Here is a 19,149-nt window from a genome sequence, read left to right on the forward strand (position 1 = left end):
GGTTTTTACCTTTATTTGGGCCTGAAACTAAAGATTACACTTAAAACGATACGGAGGCAGGTACCTGAAAAGCAGGGCCAGGGCTCTGATTTCATGACTGGTAAAGAAAGAGATCAAACTCTCGCTTGTTTCAAGTATGATTTCTAACATTCACTGTTCTTTTCTTTCTGAGGCACTGTAAGAAGGAGAGTCTTCTGAAGAGCCCAGCTGACATTCTACTTTCCACAAGGAAGGTAAGCCTTTAGAAGCCATGTCTCTTGCCCCACACAGCCAACAGAAACCAGTTACAGGACTGAACTGGATCCCTGTAGGAGCCTGTTCAAAACACGAGGAGAAGAGTAAGTTCCTGAGGGCCGGGATCAGGAAATCATGCAATGGAAAAGCATTTTGGCTGCTATTAAGCATATGATGACTAGAAGCCCCGGTTTCTCATCTCAGCCCCTGCGGCAGCAGTGACAGCATGGGCCAGCCCACGAGGGGTCATCCTCCAGCAATGGTGTCTGTTCTTTGACCATGAGGCCCGTGAGGGAGGTGTCAGGTGCCTTGCTGAACCAGCCTGTATAGCCCTGCACACACACTCTGTATTCACGTTGTCCCACTACCACAATTAACAACTGAGCGAAACCAGCCAGTGACCTCTCAAGAGTTACTTCCACCTCATCCCCAGACGTCTGACCCTAAAAAAGAAAAAGAGAATTAGAAGCCAAATTTAAATGTGAACCACTCCTCCCCTGATCAGAAGCACGGTCACAGCCTATAACACTATTATGAGAAATACACAAAGCAGAAGACTCTCCCATTGGAGACAAACTCTGTCTATACTATTTTGTGGTAAAAATACACATAAGATTTACCAGCGTAGGCCAGGCACAGTGGCTCACACCTGTAATCCCAGCACTTTGGGAGGCCAAAGCGGGTGGATCAAGAGGTCAGGAGTTCAAGACTAGCCTGGTCAACATGGTGAAACCCCAGCCCTACTAAAAAATATAAAAATTAGCCAGGTGTAGTAGTGGGCACCTATAATCCCAGCTACTTGAGAGGCTGAGGCAAGAGAATAGCTTGAACCTGGGAGGCGGTGGTTACAGTGTGCCAAGATCGCATCACATCACTGCACTCCAGCCTGGGGCACAGTGAGACTCCGTCTCAAAAAAAAAAAAAAAAAAAAAAAGAGAAGAAAAAAGATTTACCGTTGTAACCATTTACGGTGTATGGCTCAGTGGCATTAAGTACGGTCACACTGTTGTGCAACTATCACCACCACCCACCTCCAGGACTTTTTCATTTTCCTAAAGTAAAACTCTGTACCCATTAAGTAATAGCTCCTCATTCCTCCCACCCCCTGACCACCACCTTTCTCCTTTCTACCTCTATGAATCTCACTACTGCACTTTCATATAAACCTGACGGCAAACAAACTCTGAAAACAGTCTGGCCACACTCTTGAAGATTGCAGACCCAAAAGATGGCAATCATGAACTTGAAATTGCTTTTTGATGCACACTACATGTTTGACGATCTGTCTCCTCTTTGCAAGGCATCTTTATTTCACAGAAAGCATATGAAAATGCTCATTTCCACGTGTGGAAGCCCAGCTCAGTGCCTGGCACACACATTTTGATTATTTCTCCTCCAGGTATGGCTTTTCACATAGCCGGTAACAGTTGCAGAAATTATGTAAGGTTAAAGGGGGAAAAGCAGAATTCAAAATCCCATTCCCAGAAAGATTACATCTGGAAAAACTTATGCGTGTCTATGTACTAAGTGCTGGAAGGAAGTCAACACCAAAAAATAACATACGCAAGGTCAAGCAGATGAGACCTCTCCTTGCTATTTTGTTTGCATCACAGCAAAAGTCCCAAATAAATAACTGTAGAAAGCTGCCACGGCAGATACAGACGCTCCTTTTGTTAGGCTGCATTATTCATGTTTGAAGTCCATGAATACAAGCTGAAGATGCATGTTCTTAAAGCTACCATTTGCCACTGGTTCTTCTTGCATCAGCTAAATTTAGGAAACAGTTCTACAAATAATAACTTCCAAGAACTCTGTGGTACTGGTGGGGCAGGGAAGGAGTAGGAGGTCAGAGTGGAGAGACAAGATTTAGCCTCTGGTTTGATTCTGTGAGACAACATGCAAATGAAAAACCTCCAACACCTGTTGGCTTCTTTCAGGTTAGTCAAAAACAGACATACACTTGACTTGTCAAATCAACAGATGAGGACTCAAAAGTTTATTTTTGTTCAAGATATTTCAGTGCAAAGCTAAAGTGGTCACGGTCAGAATGTCAGATTTCCTCCAGCCATAGGGGCTGGGTTATGGGAAGGCAGCCAGGGAGATTTACTCTAGCTCCATCTCACCACTGAAAGCCCTATCAGTGCTTTCGGTTCAGCTGCAGGACTTGCTGATGTACACATTGTGACTCATGAAAACTGGGCCAGTTTCAGCAGCAACTCAAGACCAAGGCATTCCGTGGTATTACTTAATGAAGGTGAATCCTGAACAATCCATATCAAAAAACTGCCATAAGTGAAAGCTGCTGCTTAGGAATCAGTAGTAGATATTCTAAGAGCATTCTCTATGTCATTAGGGAAAAATTTATCTTTTACAAGCATTATTAAATCACACATCTCAACTGCCGAAAAACATTCAGTTGGCTCCTCTCTGCAAAGTAGAGAAGACCCACTTCCACAGTGCTTCAGCACCTGGCCACAACCCCTTCCTGACCTCACATCCACGATGTCTCCCTCCTACACCCCCAGCTCCCCAAACTCCAGCGACCCTGGGCTGCTCTGAGTCTCCCCACATGTTCTGTGCTTTCCTGCCCCTGGCCATCCTGCCAAGTCCCTGTGGTTTCTCTCTCTGGAAGAGGCTTTCTGTATGGCTCTTCTTGGTAAAATCTTCCTGACACATCCAGCAGGTTCTCATGAAACCTTCCCTCCCCTCCTTGGCCTCCTCCTCAGCAAACTTCGGCCCTGTGCTGGGCACCCACACCACCAGTAGCACACGGACACATGGGCCTGGCACCGAGGACTGGGGCTGTGTGAAGGGTCAGTCTCTCTCATAGACCCCAGAGTCCTCGAACAGCCAGGGCTGTGCTCACCATCTATCAATCTCCTGGCACCTCACTTCTGTTAACGGTTCCAAGTGAAGAAAAGAATGCATGGGGAGGGACGTGCCATTTCAGAATTTTACCCAATGCGCCCTGACAGTGCTGCTCTCAGGCTGGCGACGGCACCTGCAGGCAGCCCTGGTGTCACCATCCAGCATAGGCCGCCAGTGCCAGGGCCTTATTGGGCCCGTGCCTCCACCTTTATTCTCCTCCATGTTGTAAACGGGGCTCTGCTGGAATGCACTCTCCCCCATGGAAAACCATCATAGGCAAAGACAAAGCAAATATGCCAGGCATTTTAGGGGCTGCATTAAACTGGGGGCTACCCAGCCCCAAGCTTCAGACCTGGCCTGGGCTCCTAGAAGCTCTTAGGTTCCTCTCAGTAGGGCTCCTGTTGCCCAGCAGCGAAGCCCAGGGTGGGTGAACTAGGGCCCATGTTCATGGTGGAGAGCTGTGCCCACTGATTTATGTATTGTCTGTGGCTCCTTACCTCATGGTGGAAGGTACAGTAGCTGCAGCGGAAGTCTCCAAAGGCCCAACTACTTACAGTCTGGGACTTGACAGACAAAGCGTGCCAAGACCCGGTCTAGACAGTCCCATTTCACAAAGTCATTCTGATGGCTGGTAGCTGTTTTGCATGTCCCATTGGTCTTCTACAATTAAATGACATCTGATATGGCACACTACCTTCTTAGAATTGCAACACTCTTAATCTGCAGTTGTGCTTAGTTCTCTTCTTTACTCTGATGCAGACAGGGACAGGATTTCCCTTGGGCACAGGACTTTAAACAAGGAAAATCAATGCAACGTGTGAAAAATACTAAGTGCAGTGCCAGAACACAGTAGATGCTCAATAAATGGGAGTTGACAGGATTGTTGCCAGTGGCTCTCCCTCAAGGGCAATCCCATGTGTGTAATTACCAGCAGGTGCAGCATTACACATACCAGGCTGCAGAAGCCCAGGCCAGATGACTCTCCAGGCCCCAGCAGAGGGAGAGCCACACTGCTCTTCAAGCTGTGTGCTACACCTAACTTCCTGAGCCAGCCTCCCCTTTCCAGCCTCCCCTTCCCGGCAGGATGTGACAGCCTGCCTCAAACACAGCTCCCTCCTCAGGGAGGCACCTAGCACTGCTGGGAACGTAGTGCCTCTTTTGCAGTTGGCTAAGCCAGTGAGCTCTCGGAGCCCCTTGCTGGTGATGGAATGGTCCACCAGCTGCAGGTGGGTTACGGGCTTTGTAGACTGCCACTTGTCTTCAGGCTTGGACACAATCTGCAGCATCTAGGAAGCCCTTTCTAAACAGCACGGACAATCCCTCCAGCTGAACACCACATCCTCCCTCTGGGATCACACTCTAGATGCCATTTTGAGGAAGAGGCAAACACTAACCCAGAGCAGGGTGCTGCCCTCCAGGGCTGGCCAGTTCTACATGGGCAGGGCTGAGGCTCAGGACATGCAAAGGCTGGATGTGGTAAGGGCCACAGGAGCTCAGGGCAGAAAGAACGTCCGTGGGTTGGGAGGGTAGAAGTAAGAAGAGCAGCTCTTCTGTTTCTCAACACCAGGAGGGACACCCCTCTGTAGCGGGAGTAAGTGAATATTATATATTTGCTGCATTCCTGTGCTCTGAAGCACTCACTGCCTGATGTCCATGGTAGCAGGTGTGGGTGGGAGGGCGTGTTCCTTGCTCTGCTTAAGGACCAGCAGGTCAGTGCTCCAGTGCCTCCCGTGGAAGGGGTGGCACTTCTCCAAGCCCCCTACCCTGTCCCTGCCTGCCATTGCTAGCAGCCTGATGGGCAATTTTTATTTGACAGCCTCTTCCACCATGGCACAGAAGAAGGCCCTAGGTCACCTCAGTCAGAGTCCACGTGGGGAATCACAGGGGAAAAGACTGCCGCGGTCACCATGGAGGCCAAAGGACATTCACTGGAGTAGGCAGTCCTGGCAACAGCCAGCCAAAGCCACGCGGCTGCAAATGCACTGCTGAAGTAGGGGTAGCTGCAGAGGCTCTCATCAGAAAGGCAGGAAACCTCAGCTTAAAGGAACAGTTTTAAAAACCAGAAACACTAGGAAATGTTATCCTCCTTTGCTAGCCATGAGATCTTTTTTTCTTTAGGGCATTGGGTGGAGCCATTCCATAATGCAACTTAATTGCATTCTAGATCCACTCTCATCGACAATCATTCAGAGGAGATCTGGAATTGCCTTTTCCACTTGGGTGCTATGGGGCTGATCTCCTGCAACAGGGTATATCATAAAATAGATATATTTGATTTGTAACTATTCTACCCCAGCTAGGCTCTGCCTCCTCCCAGGTCAGTATAGCTAAAATGATCCTTGAACTGCTCTGCTTAAAAATAGTTTCCAAGAGTAGGAGTCTCCAGCCAAGGTTTGAGCTCTGCTCTGTGGGCCCTAGAGTTACAAATTGACAGGGAAGTCTGTGGCTTTGCAGCCATTCTAAGATGGCAAAGGGACACCCTATGGGCCACTTCCCCCGCGTCCTCTCCTTGCACTGGTAGTGGCTGCACCTCTCATGGAAGGAGCCAAGGGTCTTGTGGATTAACCCCCAATAGCTGGGAAAAAATCTAAGAAGGAAAAGTTGGACCTCAAGAGAAAGAGACTCTAACTCAGATTTCAGATGCACCTACTACTTCCTTTCCATGCCTAGAACTTCCACCATGAATTTCATTTGCTTTCCCACGGAAAAAGAGGGCCAGAGCTAGCTGGCGATGCCCCTTGCTCAGTGACGAATGCTGAAACCTGATGCTTGCACTAGTTGTGGTGATAACTGAAAGGAGAGAAATAATTTCTCAATTCAAACCTAGGGTTTGACACTGCCAACCTCAACACACACACACACACACACACACACACACACACACACACACACACACAGAGAGAGAGAGAGAGAGAGAGAGAGAGAGAGAGAGAGATACATACATACATACATACACACACACATTTTTAAAACATCCCAGGGAGTCTGGCCACATGGAAGGGAACACATTTTTAAAAGCATGGACAGAGTTTGTTCACAGCCTGTACTAAGGTGATGAAACTAGCTAGATGCTATTGCTTCACTCTCAGAGTTTTAAAATAAGGTCTGATCACTTCCCTTGCAGGTGTGGGCAGATGCAAGGTCCACCTGCATTGCTTAGCAGGCAATGATTATTCAGGGCACCTGGAAACAGCAGAATTTGCTTAAACCAGCCTTTGGTAAACTAGGGCATATTTAAATCATTATTTTTCTTATGGCTAAAAACAACAATGGTGCCCAGAGAGCTCTTTAACCTGGCTTTGAGTCTAACCAACCTACCCACTTTAACTTCCCATTCAAACTTCTGATTGCAGACTCGAAGGCCCTCCCCACCCAGTAGCCAAAACCCATGGGATCTCCCTGGAGTAGATGTCCTCTCACACCACCACCAGGATGCTTGGGCTTTCTGCTAGTCATCCAGCCACACGTGGTGCCGTCCTGACCCAGAACCAGAAACACCCTTTCCCTCCATAGATGCTCTCCATGGATAGTCTCCTTGGTTGTTTCTATCAAACTAAGCCTCTCTTGTCTTTCAAACTTCTTACAGAATTGCATCTCCTCTGAAAGCACTCCAGGCTTGATATTCATGTCACCTAGTCTCCCCTCTCCAGTAGCCACAGCACCTAAAACAGCCATACACGATGGTCTTCTTGTATTGGGGTCTGTGACTGAGAAGCTGCAGCATCTCAGCTTGGGGGAAGCAAAACACAAACCCTACACTGGAGCCAGAGTGCCCTGAGGCACCCCTGCAGGAAACCCCAAGGACTGTACTCAGAAGAGGTGAGACTAACTAGAACCCACACAAGGGGTTACAGGAGTAACAAAGATGTGCCTGTCTCACAACATACATGTGGCAGCTGACGAGACCATGTGTTCACAGGCTGTGAATGCTGTCACATAATACTATATAAAAGCAAGACACTGGAGGATGGCCCCACCATCTTCCCCTGGTCATGCTTCCTAGCATTTTCTTGCATGGTTTTATTCAACATAAATATTTATGGCTGTTATAACTTCTTGATGAATTTTTCCTTTTTTTATTTATGTAGTTTCCCTCTTTACCCTAATTATTATTTTTTCTTTTGCCTTCAATTCCATTTTATCACATAAAAAATATCGCTATGCCATCTTCCTTTTGCTTGATTCTTGCTAGAGAATCTTTCCCCCTTCTTTGATTTTCAACCTTGTTATGTCACTTTATGGAAGACTTTCAGATCAAATCTGACTCTTTTACTCCTAAAAAAATATCCAGTCCCCAGCATCCCAGTTCAGACCCTCATCACTTCTAACCAGGACTACTTCAAGAGCTTCTGAGGGTCTCTGGGGTACCCACCTCCCTCACTCCATTCCATCCTTGAGGCAACATCCTCTAAAAGAAATCTGAATGTGTTACCTGGCTTTGTTACGTATCTTTGCTGGATCACTGTTTACTGCAGGATGAAGCTCAGACTCCTAAGCTTAACAAACGATGTCTTTGCTAATCTGCTCGGAGCCTGCTTTTCCAGTCCGGCCACCCTGGCGAGCTCTCAAGAGTGCCAGGACACACCTTCCCCTTGCATGATGCCTTAGTGCACCCTGTGCCTCTGCACGTACTGCTTTCTCTCCCCACAATCCCACCTCCAACTCAACTATCTATCATCTCCATCACTGCCTAGAAAATCTCTATTATCATTAGGACCACACCAAGCTTTCACCTTGGTGAAGCCCTGCTGTCTGCCAGTGTTAGCCGCTTCCCCTGGGTGCCCAGGACCCTTGCCTCTGGTATGCATTTTTAAGGATTTACATGCCTGTCTATCCTTAATGCTGGAGCACATTGCACTTCTCTTCATATTTTATCCCCAGTTCCTGTTACAAGGAGGTGTTCAATAAGTGTTTGCTGAGTCTGGAGGGATAATAACTTCCAATATAGCCAAAAGGAGAACTGAAGACAGCACCACCCTCACCCTGCTGTACTGACCACCCTCTCCACTCTATCATCAGGTGGGGCTCACCTCTCCCTCCCTGACCTGCTGTGAAGCACTACTCCGAAAGCAGACATACCCCTCATCCTCCCTCCCCACTGAGTCAAACGGCACTAGTCCTACACGGCTGCCTCAACACCCCCTCTTTACAAAGTCTTCCCCAAATCTCCCAGCCCATGGCCATGCAGCCCCTGCATGGACTGACAGAGCCCGTACCATGTAGGACAGGCGCTTTGGGATCCACAGGCAACCTGGCTGCAGTGGCATCTGTGCACACTACACTCTGTCGGAACACGGAGGAGCCCACATGCTACATGCTTCTCCCAAGACCTTGGTTTGGAGATTGTGGCAGATCTTGCCCCTCACACATTCCCCACCGAGGACAGGGTAAAATGCAAACCAGGAAACCTACTCCAAGAATGCAGTACTCCATACACCTGTGCCAGGTACTTGCTGAAAAAAGAGCAGTCAGGAGGAAACGTTCAGACACCAGGACTTCACACAAAGGCAAAATCTAGGAAGAGTGTTCTGCAAAACGTTTCAGTTGTAAGGAGAGGCTTGTCAGTGAGTATAAGCCCTAGAGAGAAGGTCCCCAGCTGAAGGACAGGGTACCTCTAGGAAGCCAGGCCAAAAGAGCTCTTCCATTTAGAAATTTAAAAAACCGTTTCCGCCCTAGACTCGTTAAGTACTGGAAGATCTCAAGCCCTCTGAGTCTGGCTATGCAGGAGTTCTCGCTCTAAGGCTCCATTTGCAAGTGAGTCTGTGGCAGCAGGACCAGTAGGCGAGGGGGCCGCCTTCACACACCTGACTGCCACACAGGGAACTCAGAAACAGCCTGCTTCGAGAAAGAGCGATTACTAGACAGTTTTCGATCCCTGCGATAATCATTTCTATTTGAGTCATATCTATTTAAATCTGGGGTTGGCTTCAAACAAATTTGTCTCAACACATGAAAGCTGCTGCAAGCTTTTGGTACAGCAAGTACCACTGATTCTGGGCGGCTTCAAAGAGGTTTTCCTAGAGAGGTGAAAACAGCTGAGGTGTGCTGGAAATAACTGTCAATCTGAAAACCATTCCAGGTCAAACAGCAACTGGTTTTCAAAAGACCTGGACCTTTATAGCGACTTCACAGCCACAGTGCTTTTCGGTAAGATAACTGAATTAACCTATGCTGGAAACAATGGCCAACTCAAATAGGAAATCTTGCCCAGTTCTTCAAGCTGCATCCCCAGGGGATCTGTGAGTCCTAAAATGGGCAGATTCATTTCATGTCCAATCGATCAGGTAGAAGTAGAGTACACAGGAAATAAAGTCTAGACCATTAAAGATGTGTCTTGGGCTATCTTCTTCTGAAGATTAAGATGACTGAAATAAAGTGGATGACATACTTGCTTTGTACCCATTGGCCGTGGATGACAGGATGTAGCATGCCTGACATCACATATCACATGTGAATCTATTAACACAGCACAGCCGAACACAGATCGCCTTCTAGCCAGGCCTGAATATTCAAATGAAATCTACCTGTCACTACCAGACACCCAGAGCATGGCCCAAAGACCCCCTTCCCTTCTTTCTCTCCCTCTCTTCACTCAAATAGATACTTGGACATGATCTTACTGTGACAAATAAATACAAGAATTTTTTTTTAAATAGAGGAAAACGTGGAAATCACCCTTCCTCCCTCCCTTCCCGTTCTACTTCTCTAGGAAATAATGATTTTGAGGAGTGTGGCACGATCCTTTCAAACCCTTATCTGTGCATTATCATGCATATAAATGTAATACAGAAATACACCGCTGACTTTAAATTTTACATAAATGTGATTATATTATGGGTATCATCCTATAACTTGTTTCTTTTTCTTAACAATGGACTTAACCCTGTGAACACACATACATCTTCTTCTCCTTGTTGAATTGCTGCTGAGTATTCCTATTTATTTATTTATGAGACGGAGTTTCGCTCTTGTTGCCCAGGCTAGAGAGCAATCTCAGCTCACCACAACCTCTGCCTCTTGGGTTCAAGCGATTCTCCTGCCTCAGGCTCCCGAGCAGCTCGGATTACAGGCATGTACCACCATGCCTGGCTAACTTTGTATTTTTAGTAGAGACAGGGTTTCTCCATGTTGGTCAGGCTGGTCTCAAACTCCTGACCTCAGGTGATCTGTCTGCCTCAGCCTCCCAAAGTGCTGGGATTACAGATGTGAGCCACCACGCCAGGCCCTGAGTATTCCTTAATATGGATGAACCATCACTGACCACTACCCTTCTGCTGAATATGTGGGTTGGCTCCAATTTTTTGTCATTACAAACAGGGCTGCCATGAATGGCTGCACGCTTGAACATCTGTACACATCTGCGTGTATCAGCTGCATGGCTTTGATGCTTTGTCCTCCTTGTGCCTGGAGAATTGCAACCTATAGCTTCCGAGACTTGCAGGTTCTGAACAGGAGAGGCCCTGGGGTCCTGAGAGCTGAGGCCTGCTGTGGTCACCTGGTGAAAACGTAGAGCTGGAGGTGACAGCCCACGTCAGCCTCAGTGACTGCTGGTGGAGGACCTCCCTTTACCACCAGAACACAAGTCCCTGTGCCCTGAATGTCCTCTCAGCTCTTCCTAATGATAATGATCTCCATGAAGACTGTGACAGCATTTCTACCCGCTCTGTCTCCACCCTGGCATGGGGCTTGGCCATGGCAAATCCTCCTTTAATTGACTGTTGCTGTCTGTGTCTTGAATGCATGGTCCTCCCGTAGGGCCAAGCTTTTAATGCCAACCAAAGGTAGCTCTCTAGAGATCAATCAGAAAGCCGCAGGAGCTGCACAGGGGATTACTGGTTGTAATAACTTAGGAAAGGACCATTCTGAACCAGAGGCCATAGCAGCTCTGTAGAACAGGACATCCACAGGTGCCCCTGCTTACCAAACAAGTGAGGAACTACACAGATAGCCAACATAAGTGAGGCTGCACTGCACTAATCATATCCTCTGGCTTCACAAATTGTTCATGATAAATCATTCTTGACCTGACTCTACCTTCATACCCCTAATGAGCCACAAGTGACCAAAGACATGATTTCTCACTTTGGAATGGGGCTAAAGAGGTGCATATCTCACCGTTCATCAGCAGACATCTGCCGAGCGGGGGACCTATGAGCTGGATCTGAGCTGAGTGCTGTGAGGACCAGAGAAACCCCAGCATGGTAGTTGCCTGTGTGGGCTTACAGGCCAGCTCGGGAGCCCGATGTGGGCCAAGAATACTTAACGTCATCAAGCACAGGTTAAATGGACCCTTGTTATACTATAGAGACAGTGACAGCACACACATAACTCATAGCCCAACCAAGAGTATGAACTGAAGATATTACAGAAAAGGGGCAGAAGTCCTGAGCTTGGAGGGCCCTGATGGTGTCCTTCTGAGAGTAACGGGAGCTGGGGCTGAGTTCAGAGGGAGGGGGGAATTTGTGTGGGCAACAGAGGGTGGGAAGAGAGTATAGAGGATACGTACATGCCTTCTTCAACTTTAAACACCCTTCATCCTCTTACTTCTGGCTTGCTTTACATTTGGGAATCCAACAAAGCTTTTGTTCAAGAGAAATGGGGTGGATCAGCAGATGAACATGTGGCAGGAAACCAGGATCCCTCCAGGAGCCCTCAGACTCAGGGCCATGTGGCCATTGGGCACAGACCCAGGGAAAAACGATGGGGCCATCCAAGCAGACTGGGTGTCTCACCTAGCTGAGTTTCCTCATCAATAAGCAGGTAAATAAAGACAGCAGTACAGCCATACAGATAACAACCAGAGGAAGAGGCCGACTACAAACAGAACTAACACAGTTAAAGTCTTGGCACCAACACTTCAAAAAAATGTCTTTAGTGTTAAAAGAAATATAATCACCAAGAATAAATGTCTACATATGAAAACATCCCATTCTTTAAAAAATACCGTAAATGGTTCACGCTGAAAACAGAAAATACTCAAGCTGAACTCTACTCATAAAATCAAGTATAAATCATTTTTTCTCTACTTGATCCTATAATATAATCTTACAATATGTGTCATTTTAAAAAGGGTAAGATTCTTCATTTTATAACTTAGTGAAGGCATGAGAATACTTCTTAAAGCATTTTTTTGGATTAATAGTGAGAAATAGTTTTGTTTCCTGCAGGTGCTCTGGTTAAATACACAGAATGAAAAATGAAACACTGAAATTTTTACATTAGAAAGAGTTCTGTTTCTTTTTTCAGGGGAAGGGAGAAACCTTTCATTGCTCAGTATTATTTTCTCAGCAACTACAAACAATATCAGGTTTCTGATTTGAAAAATCACTGTCTTTGCAAAACAAGTTTTCACCAGCCTTCAAACCTGGAGCCATCAGTAGACACTGAAGACATTGCTCCAACCCATCCCCACAAATAAGGAAACACTTTTGAGCAAATGCAAGCAACTCCCTGACAAAGTCCTAAGCATGGAAATAGGCGAAGGAGAGTTTTGTTTTTTCTTCTAAAACAGGTCTGGGCGTACTTTCTACTGAAACTAATATATGTGGCAATGATTTGCCACCATTATACTAGTATTATGTGCTCCAGAGTTTTGACACCAAAAGTGTAGTCTCAAGGGCTATGGCTGGCAGGAAGACCCTTGCCTCTGTAGTGAGAAAGCCTCAGTTCCAGCCATGGCCCTACCACTTGCTGACAGATGATGTAAGAAGTCACCCAGCCTGGTTATGCCATAGAGGCCCCAAAATAATACCATCCACCTTGCTGGACTCAGAGTTCTCAGAGGAAGTCATGTCCTGGCATTCTCTACCAGCAGGAATGACACGAACCACATTTTCTGAATTGCTAGGCATCGTCGAAGGCTCAGTCAAATGCCTCCAGATTCAATGGCAGAAAAGCGATCTCATTCTCCGGGCTTCCACAGGCCCTGTTCCTATGAGATTTGCCACCTGCTCTGAGCCACAGTTCTTCTCTCACCGTCATTAATATTTATAAAGCAGCTACAATGCAGATCTTGTTCATACACTAAAGGCTCTGCCAGGGAAGATCTTGGAACGAACTCATTTCTGTTACCCGCAGTACCTGTCCCAAGGCCTGGAATGTAGTAGGAGCTCAAGAAATGAACAAATCAGTAACCCTTTGTCTTCAAAGGAAAGAACCATCTGGAAAGGGATGGGATGTGTGAAGAGGGTATTTGCAGCAAATAACAGCAAAAATCTTGCTTATTAAAAGTAAATAAGAGCAACGCTCTGTGCTGGTGACGGCATGGGGGGAAAGACACTTTCATACATTGCTAGCACAAGCACAAATAGCACAAGCTTTTCCAAAGGTGATCTGGTAAGCTCTACTAATACCACTAAGGCTATCAGGAACATCAGCTGTGCTAGAAGAGGACTGAGGCAGTGAGGCCTGCTGGGAAAATCCCCTGTCTGGGAGAGGAGTCCCAGCTTCCCATCAAGCTACTCAGACAGTCATGGGATCCCAGGCAAGTCCTTTCATGTCTCCCCAACATCCAGGTTTCTGTCCACCCAACGATGGAGTCAGGCTTGCTGATCTCTAGACCCTGTTTAGCTGGGATTTCTCTCAGAGAATGAGTAGTGGGGTAGAGAAATGGGTCAGAGCTCTTCAGAACCTCAGATGTGAATTTAGGGGCTAACTAGAGAGCTTGAAGGTCCCCAGGTTTCTGTTATGTTTCTAAGATCTTCATTCTGGAAGGTCTACTCCTTAGCTACTCTTCTGAAGAGGTAGTAATTGGAGACTGGCCTCTTTCCCTTGGCTGACCACCTCATCCCACTATAGTCCAGTGGGTAAACATATCTTGTCTCATCCACCGAAGACTCATCAGAGACCACCCAGACACTCCCTGGCCAGAGATAAGGCACAGCCTCTGAAGGCTGAGAACAGTACCTTCTATTTTCTTCTTCCAGCCAGGCTGCTAGGAAGAGTACAGGATGCCGTGAAGACTATTTTGGGAAACCCCAATCCCCAACAAATTACCCAAATAATAGGGTCAGATCTAATCCAACCCAAAGCAACCAAGTCACAAGTTCCTTAGCTCCTTCCTAAGTAAAATCAGTAAGTGCATAAGGACTAAAGTTGTCTTCGTGAGATCTTTCGTGGTGGATGTATTTTGTAGCATGGTCTTCGGTCAGGAGTTGTGACAGGTTACAAATCATTACCCCCAGGGAGAATGGAACAGGTTCAAAAACTGTACAGCCTTCCATTCTGCCAGTGGCAGGTTATCACAACAAAACAAGTAAAACAAGACTGAAAGGTGGCAGCCTGTATGAAGGCAGCCTCAGCCAGCAACACGCCCAGGGTGGTACTGCCTCCTCCCTCCCAGGTGGGATGGCCCAATTGCTGTGCTAGCAACCCTCTGGACCAGTACTCACCTGGGAGGCTCCCATCTTGATCCCCTGAATTTCACAGGACATGTTCCAGGGGGGTCTCAGTAGGAGGCACATCACATAAGCAAGCACATAAAATGGTTCCTGGCTCACAAAGGCTGATACATGTTGCACAACAGGGCTTTCAAGACTTTATTCCGACAACATAGCCGTGAACCGTCCAGAGAGGAATAAAGTGTGCTACATTTTCTAACTTGCATGACCACATCCAACAATATGAATACCCTCTCTCAATCTCCATTACAAGAAAGGCAGACCTAGAGTTTCTAAAAGCCCTTTGTAATTGACACTAAGTATGCCAGAGCTTTAAACTCATTGAGAGGTTTGTTGGAAATGACCCAAAGAAGGATCCACAGTGTAGTGCCCAATGCATAGCTTCACAGCAGTAGGGCTTGCAGAACACCTACACAGATGTCGTAGGACTAAAACCCTTCCATCTTAGATAGCAGCTACCTTCCCACTTCCTATCAAGCCCCATACTGGGGCTGCCCAGTGAAGCTAGTGGCCATTCAGTAAATACATACGGTTTTGAAGGTCTCAGAAAATAAAGGAGGCCCAGCTCTCTCCTCTCCCACTATTTATGCCTTCACCCTCAACTTAGGAGCGTTCACCAGCTGGGGGATCAGCTCACTGCATTTGGTTGACCCGGCACAGTCTCCCCACTTACCTTCATCCCTGCCCCGTTTCTCTCCTAGGATCAGGGCCGGCAGAACATGGAGCTGCTGAAGCATCAAACCCATCCATTAATTCCCCACTGCCTCTAAATACATCATTTCCCTGACTCATCTCAGGCTGCGTGAAGAAATAGCTTCTGGATCTGGATTTGAAACTCAAGACAAAAAACTGCCTTTATGACCCAGGCAGACAGCTAAATGAAAGATTTGATACTTCTAAGACCACAACTTAATGTGAGCACACCAATTCAAATAACTTTTGGCACCTCACTTTTCCCCACTCGTGCAATGAGGCTACTGCTTTAATTTTTAAGATAATATATTATTAATTACTTGTGAAGTTAAAGAGTAATAAAATGCTAAGGGGGCAATACTAAGCTACATTATGCTACAAAATAGTGGTATAACACTTAATAAATACAAAGTTATATGGAAGTACTTAATATGAAGCTAAGATAATAATAGCACCCAGAGACAACAGGATGTCTCCAAGTAAAAGCTGTCCCTGTGAAGATAAAGGGACACTCTCTCTCTCACTCTCTCTCTCTCCCACCCCCTCCTCTTTTTAATGGTAGAATTTTTCCTTGCAGACTGAGATAAACATGGAATAAAAAAGCATGTGTGGTGTGTTCTGTTGGGAACACAGTTTGCCCACAGCTCCGAGGTTTTACACAATCAGTGGGCTCTTTATACCTGGGTTACAGCCCCACCTGCTTTACTCGCCAGCCTGTGGTTTCCTGAGTGATAAGGGCTGCAGCTCTTTGATTTCTAACACTAGCAGATCTCCTGTCTACACAGAGGGTTACAATGTGAGCAGATTTAAGGGTCATGTGCACATACAATAATGTGTTCCATTAAATGGAATATAAAGCTGGGAGGCAGGCCTGGGGGCTGAGGGTGGAGAGGGCATCTAAGCAATGTATTAAAATAAAGGAAACCTCAAGCCTCATCTTGTGATTTAAGAGGAAGTCAATCATGACCAGTTTGCAGTTTAACTTACCACTTGGCCATAGCTTGGCTGTATTTTAAATGCAAACTATTGTTGATAGATTAAAAAATGGAGTGGCTATTTTCAAAGGAACTGTTGGGTTCCAAAAAATGTTTTGTTGTTGTTATTTCCAACAAAATCATGCTGGAACACAGATTATAGCACCTTTGCAAAAATATTATGAGCTAAACAATACAAGGAAGTAAGAGCTCGGAGATCTGGAGAAATTAACTGAGGTCTGTTCACCACCTATGATTTTTCTGGTACTACCATGTTTAGTAGAATCATTTATTACTGTACATTCTCATCAGTTTGAGCTTGCTTTATACTAACTAAAATCTGGCAGCCCTAATGGCTAAAGAAAATATATATATTTAAAATAAAAACATTACCTACTCTTGCCTAATATAAATCTAAATGAAAACAGCTTGAACCAGGATTATTTCTTTCAGAGCAAGCCACCCCTCCCTTTCCAACACCCCACCCTAAAATAGAAAAACACATACACATCACAACCACACAGCATTATTCTCTAAAGGGAGGTAACTTGGGCTCTGTCAAGGCCAATAAACATAAATAGACTTTACCTCTAGCCAACAGCTCAAACCGTCCATTAGGGTAAATTCAAAGATGTTTTTGGAATTAGTGCACAAGCAGACACACCCTGTTTACCCTGAAAACCTAAAACACAACAGCTTCTACACAGAAAGTCTCCTACTAGAGCGGCCCTGGGAAACCTCCAGGGATGATTTACCTTCCATTTTCTCTTACTCCTGAATGCCAATGGTGGCTATTGGAGCCTAAATGGGAAAAAGTCAGGAAATGAGCAGGCTGAATTTTTTTGGATTCTAAAACCAGAGATAATTCTGAAAGAAATGAAAATGGGTTTTAAACGTCCTTAAGATTCAGAGGGAATTGCAGCATCAGCTTATTCTTAGGCATTTAGCCAAGAAAGCCAAAGTGGCAAGCCAGCAGAAGGGTGATCAGAACAAGCACACACCCTTGTGCCATGCTATGGACAGTGCGTTAACATGAATATGGCCTGAGCACAATGGGAATACCCCCAGAGATCACGAGAATATGCTGGTATTGGAGAGAACATGGCTGCCTTCATTAACGTCATATGCACTCCCACAGAATACATATGAAGACACCCACACACGCCCCACAGTGCTCTCTTACCTCCAACATGGGCCTGGCACTATCATGGACAGACAGAATATGTGTCACCTTGTTCTTGCTCAATTGCTCCGCGTCTCTGGCATCTGTCATAGAAGAAAGGGGATGGACATTTTGATATCTTTGCAAGTTAATTACTCCTAAAGTCTGGCCAGAAAAAAACCCCACAAAATGACTTGCATATTTCTTTCCTAAAACTTCATAACTGATCATGTATGTAGGGAATTTAGGGCTACTGTTTTCATATATTTTGCCTAACTTTATTTCTGATTGTCATATCTTTTGACCCAGAGTGAGAAAGAAAAACACTTTATATGACAAACAAGAGCCCCTTTAAATTATCAGGCCCAGAAAGGCCACCATAATTTAACAGCAATCTCCTCTCACTCTCCCTTAAGCTAAACAGTTACTTCGAAGCCACCTGCTATGTGGTCCCTACACTGATGCCAAGTAGCCATAAAACGCCATATATCATAGTTCAATAACATATAGCCAGTCACTAACCAATGTTATTTCTATAAACCAATGAGAATTCCTGCTGAACAATTTTTTGTAATCACCGCTCTCCTGATTCGTCTTTAAAAAAAAAAAAAACTTGAGCGTCTATTTTATTCTCCAGAGCACTCCCCAAAGCAACTTGAAAGTATGTTTCAGGCCACAGTCCTTAAGCTTGCCCCAAATAAACTCTCTAATTTTGCCTCAGCTTAGGCAAAATTTTTCCTCTTAGGCAACAGTGTTAATCTCGAACTTGAAATGCACTTAGATTAACAAACCAATCTTGATGGATTCCATTATCAAGGAGGTAAATTTAGGAGACCATTTTGTAGTCAGCACTTGTAAGAAATGACCTTAGGTCTGTCTTTTTGCATGAGACACATAACATTAGGGTTATTTAAGATATTTCTAAAATTAAATGACCTCTTAATGATTAGAATTCTTAAAAAGCTAAATACAAAAGACCCACTAACTCTAAAAGACAAAGGAACCTGGCCATTACTTCCTTCCCCAGATGTCAAAAGCAGGGACAGTTATGGATTCAGACAGGACTGTGGTTTGCATCATCTATATTCACAAGTAAAAAATGAAACTTTCTGGAAATTCCAAACAGAATTGTCTATCAGCTATCAGTGGGGTATTAAATTATCTACATATGAAACTAAGCAGATAAAGTTATATTCCCTTCCAAAGTTCCTACCTGCAAAAAGAAGACCGAATGGTATAATCCCCTAAATTGGAACCCTTCTACTAATCTACAAAATGGGGCCAGCAGGAAATGAGGAGGTCTGCTCCCCAACAGCCCCATCCCATCCTGGTCAAGATTTTCAAAATGATACAAGATAAATAGATTGAAAGGCAAATGTTTAGGCTGGGCGCAGTGGCTCAGGCCTATAATCCCAGTACTTTGGGAGGCCAAGATGGGAGGATCACCTGAGGTCAGGAGTTTGAGACCAGCCTGGCCAACATGGCAAAACCCTGTCTCTACTAAAATTATGAAAATTAGCTGGGCATGGTGGCATGCACCTGTAATCCCAGCTACTTTAGAGGCTGAGGCAGGAGAATCACTTGAACCCAGGAGGAAGAGGTTACAGTGAGCCAAGATCGTCCCACTGCACTCCAGCCTGGGCAACAGAGCGAGATTCCATCTCAAACAAAACAAAACAAAACAAAGAAGAAAGTCAAATGTTTAATTATCATGGTTCTGGAGAATATTTCATGACATCGGAAAATGCTCAGGATATAACGTAAAGCAAGTACCAAACCTTAAATACAACACAAATTTAACATATAAAAATGCAGAGAC

The 19,149-nt window shown here is 45.5% G+C and overlaps 1 protein-coding gene across 5 annotated transcripts in view; it reads right to left on the minus strand.

Annotated features, from left to right (window-relative positions):
* DUSP22 (dual specificity phosphatase 22) overlaps positions 1-19,149 on the minus strand; it is a 68,527-nt gene that overhangs the window by 31,771 nt on the left and 17,607 nt on the right. For all 5 annotated transcript variants that reach the window (XM_017517237.2, XM_017517239.2, XM_017517238.2 and 2 more), the window contains one exon: positions 17,352-17,434. In XM_017517237.2, the coding sequence (XP_017372726.1) occupies positions 17,352-17,434 (83 nt within the window). The remainder of the gene's footprint in view (positions 1-17,351; positions 17,435-19,149) is intronic.

Source organism: Cebus imitator, unplaced genomic scaffold (genome assembly GCF_001604975.1).
Source record: "Cebus imitator isolate Cc_AM_T3 unplaced genomic scaffold, Cebus_imitator-1.0 Scaffold623, whole genome shotgun sequence".
Lineage (NCBI taxonomy): Eukaryota > Metazoa > Chordata > Mammalia > Primates > Cebidae > Cebus > Cebus imitator.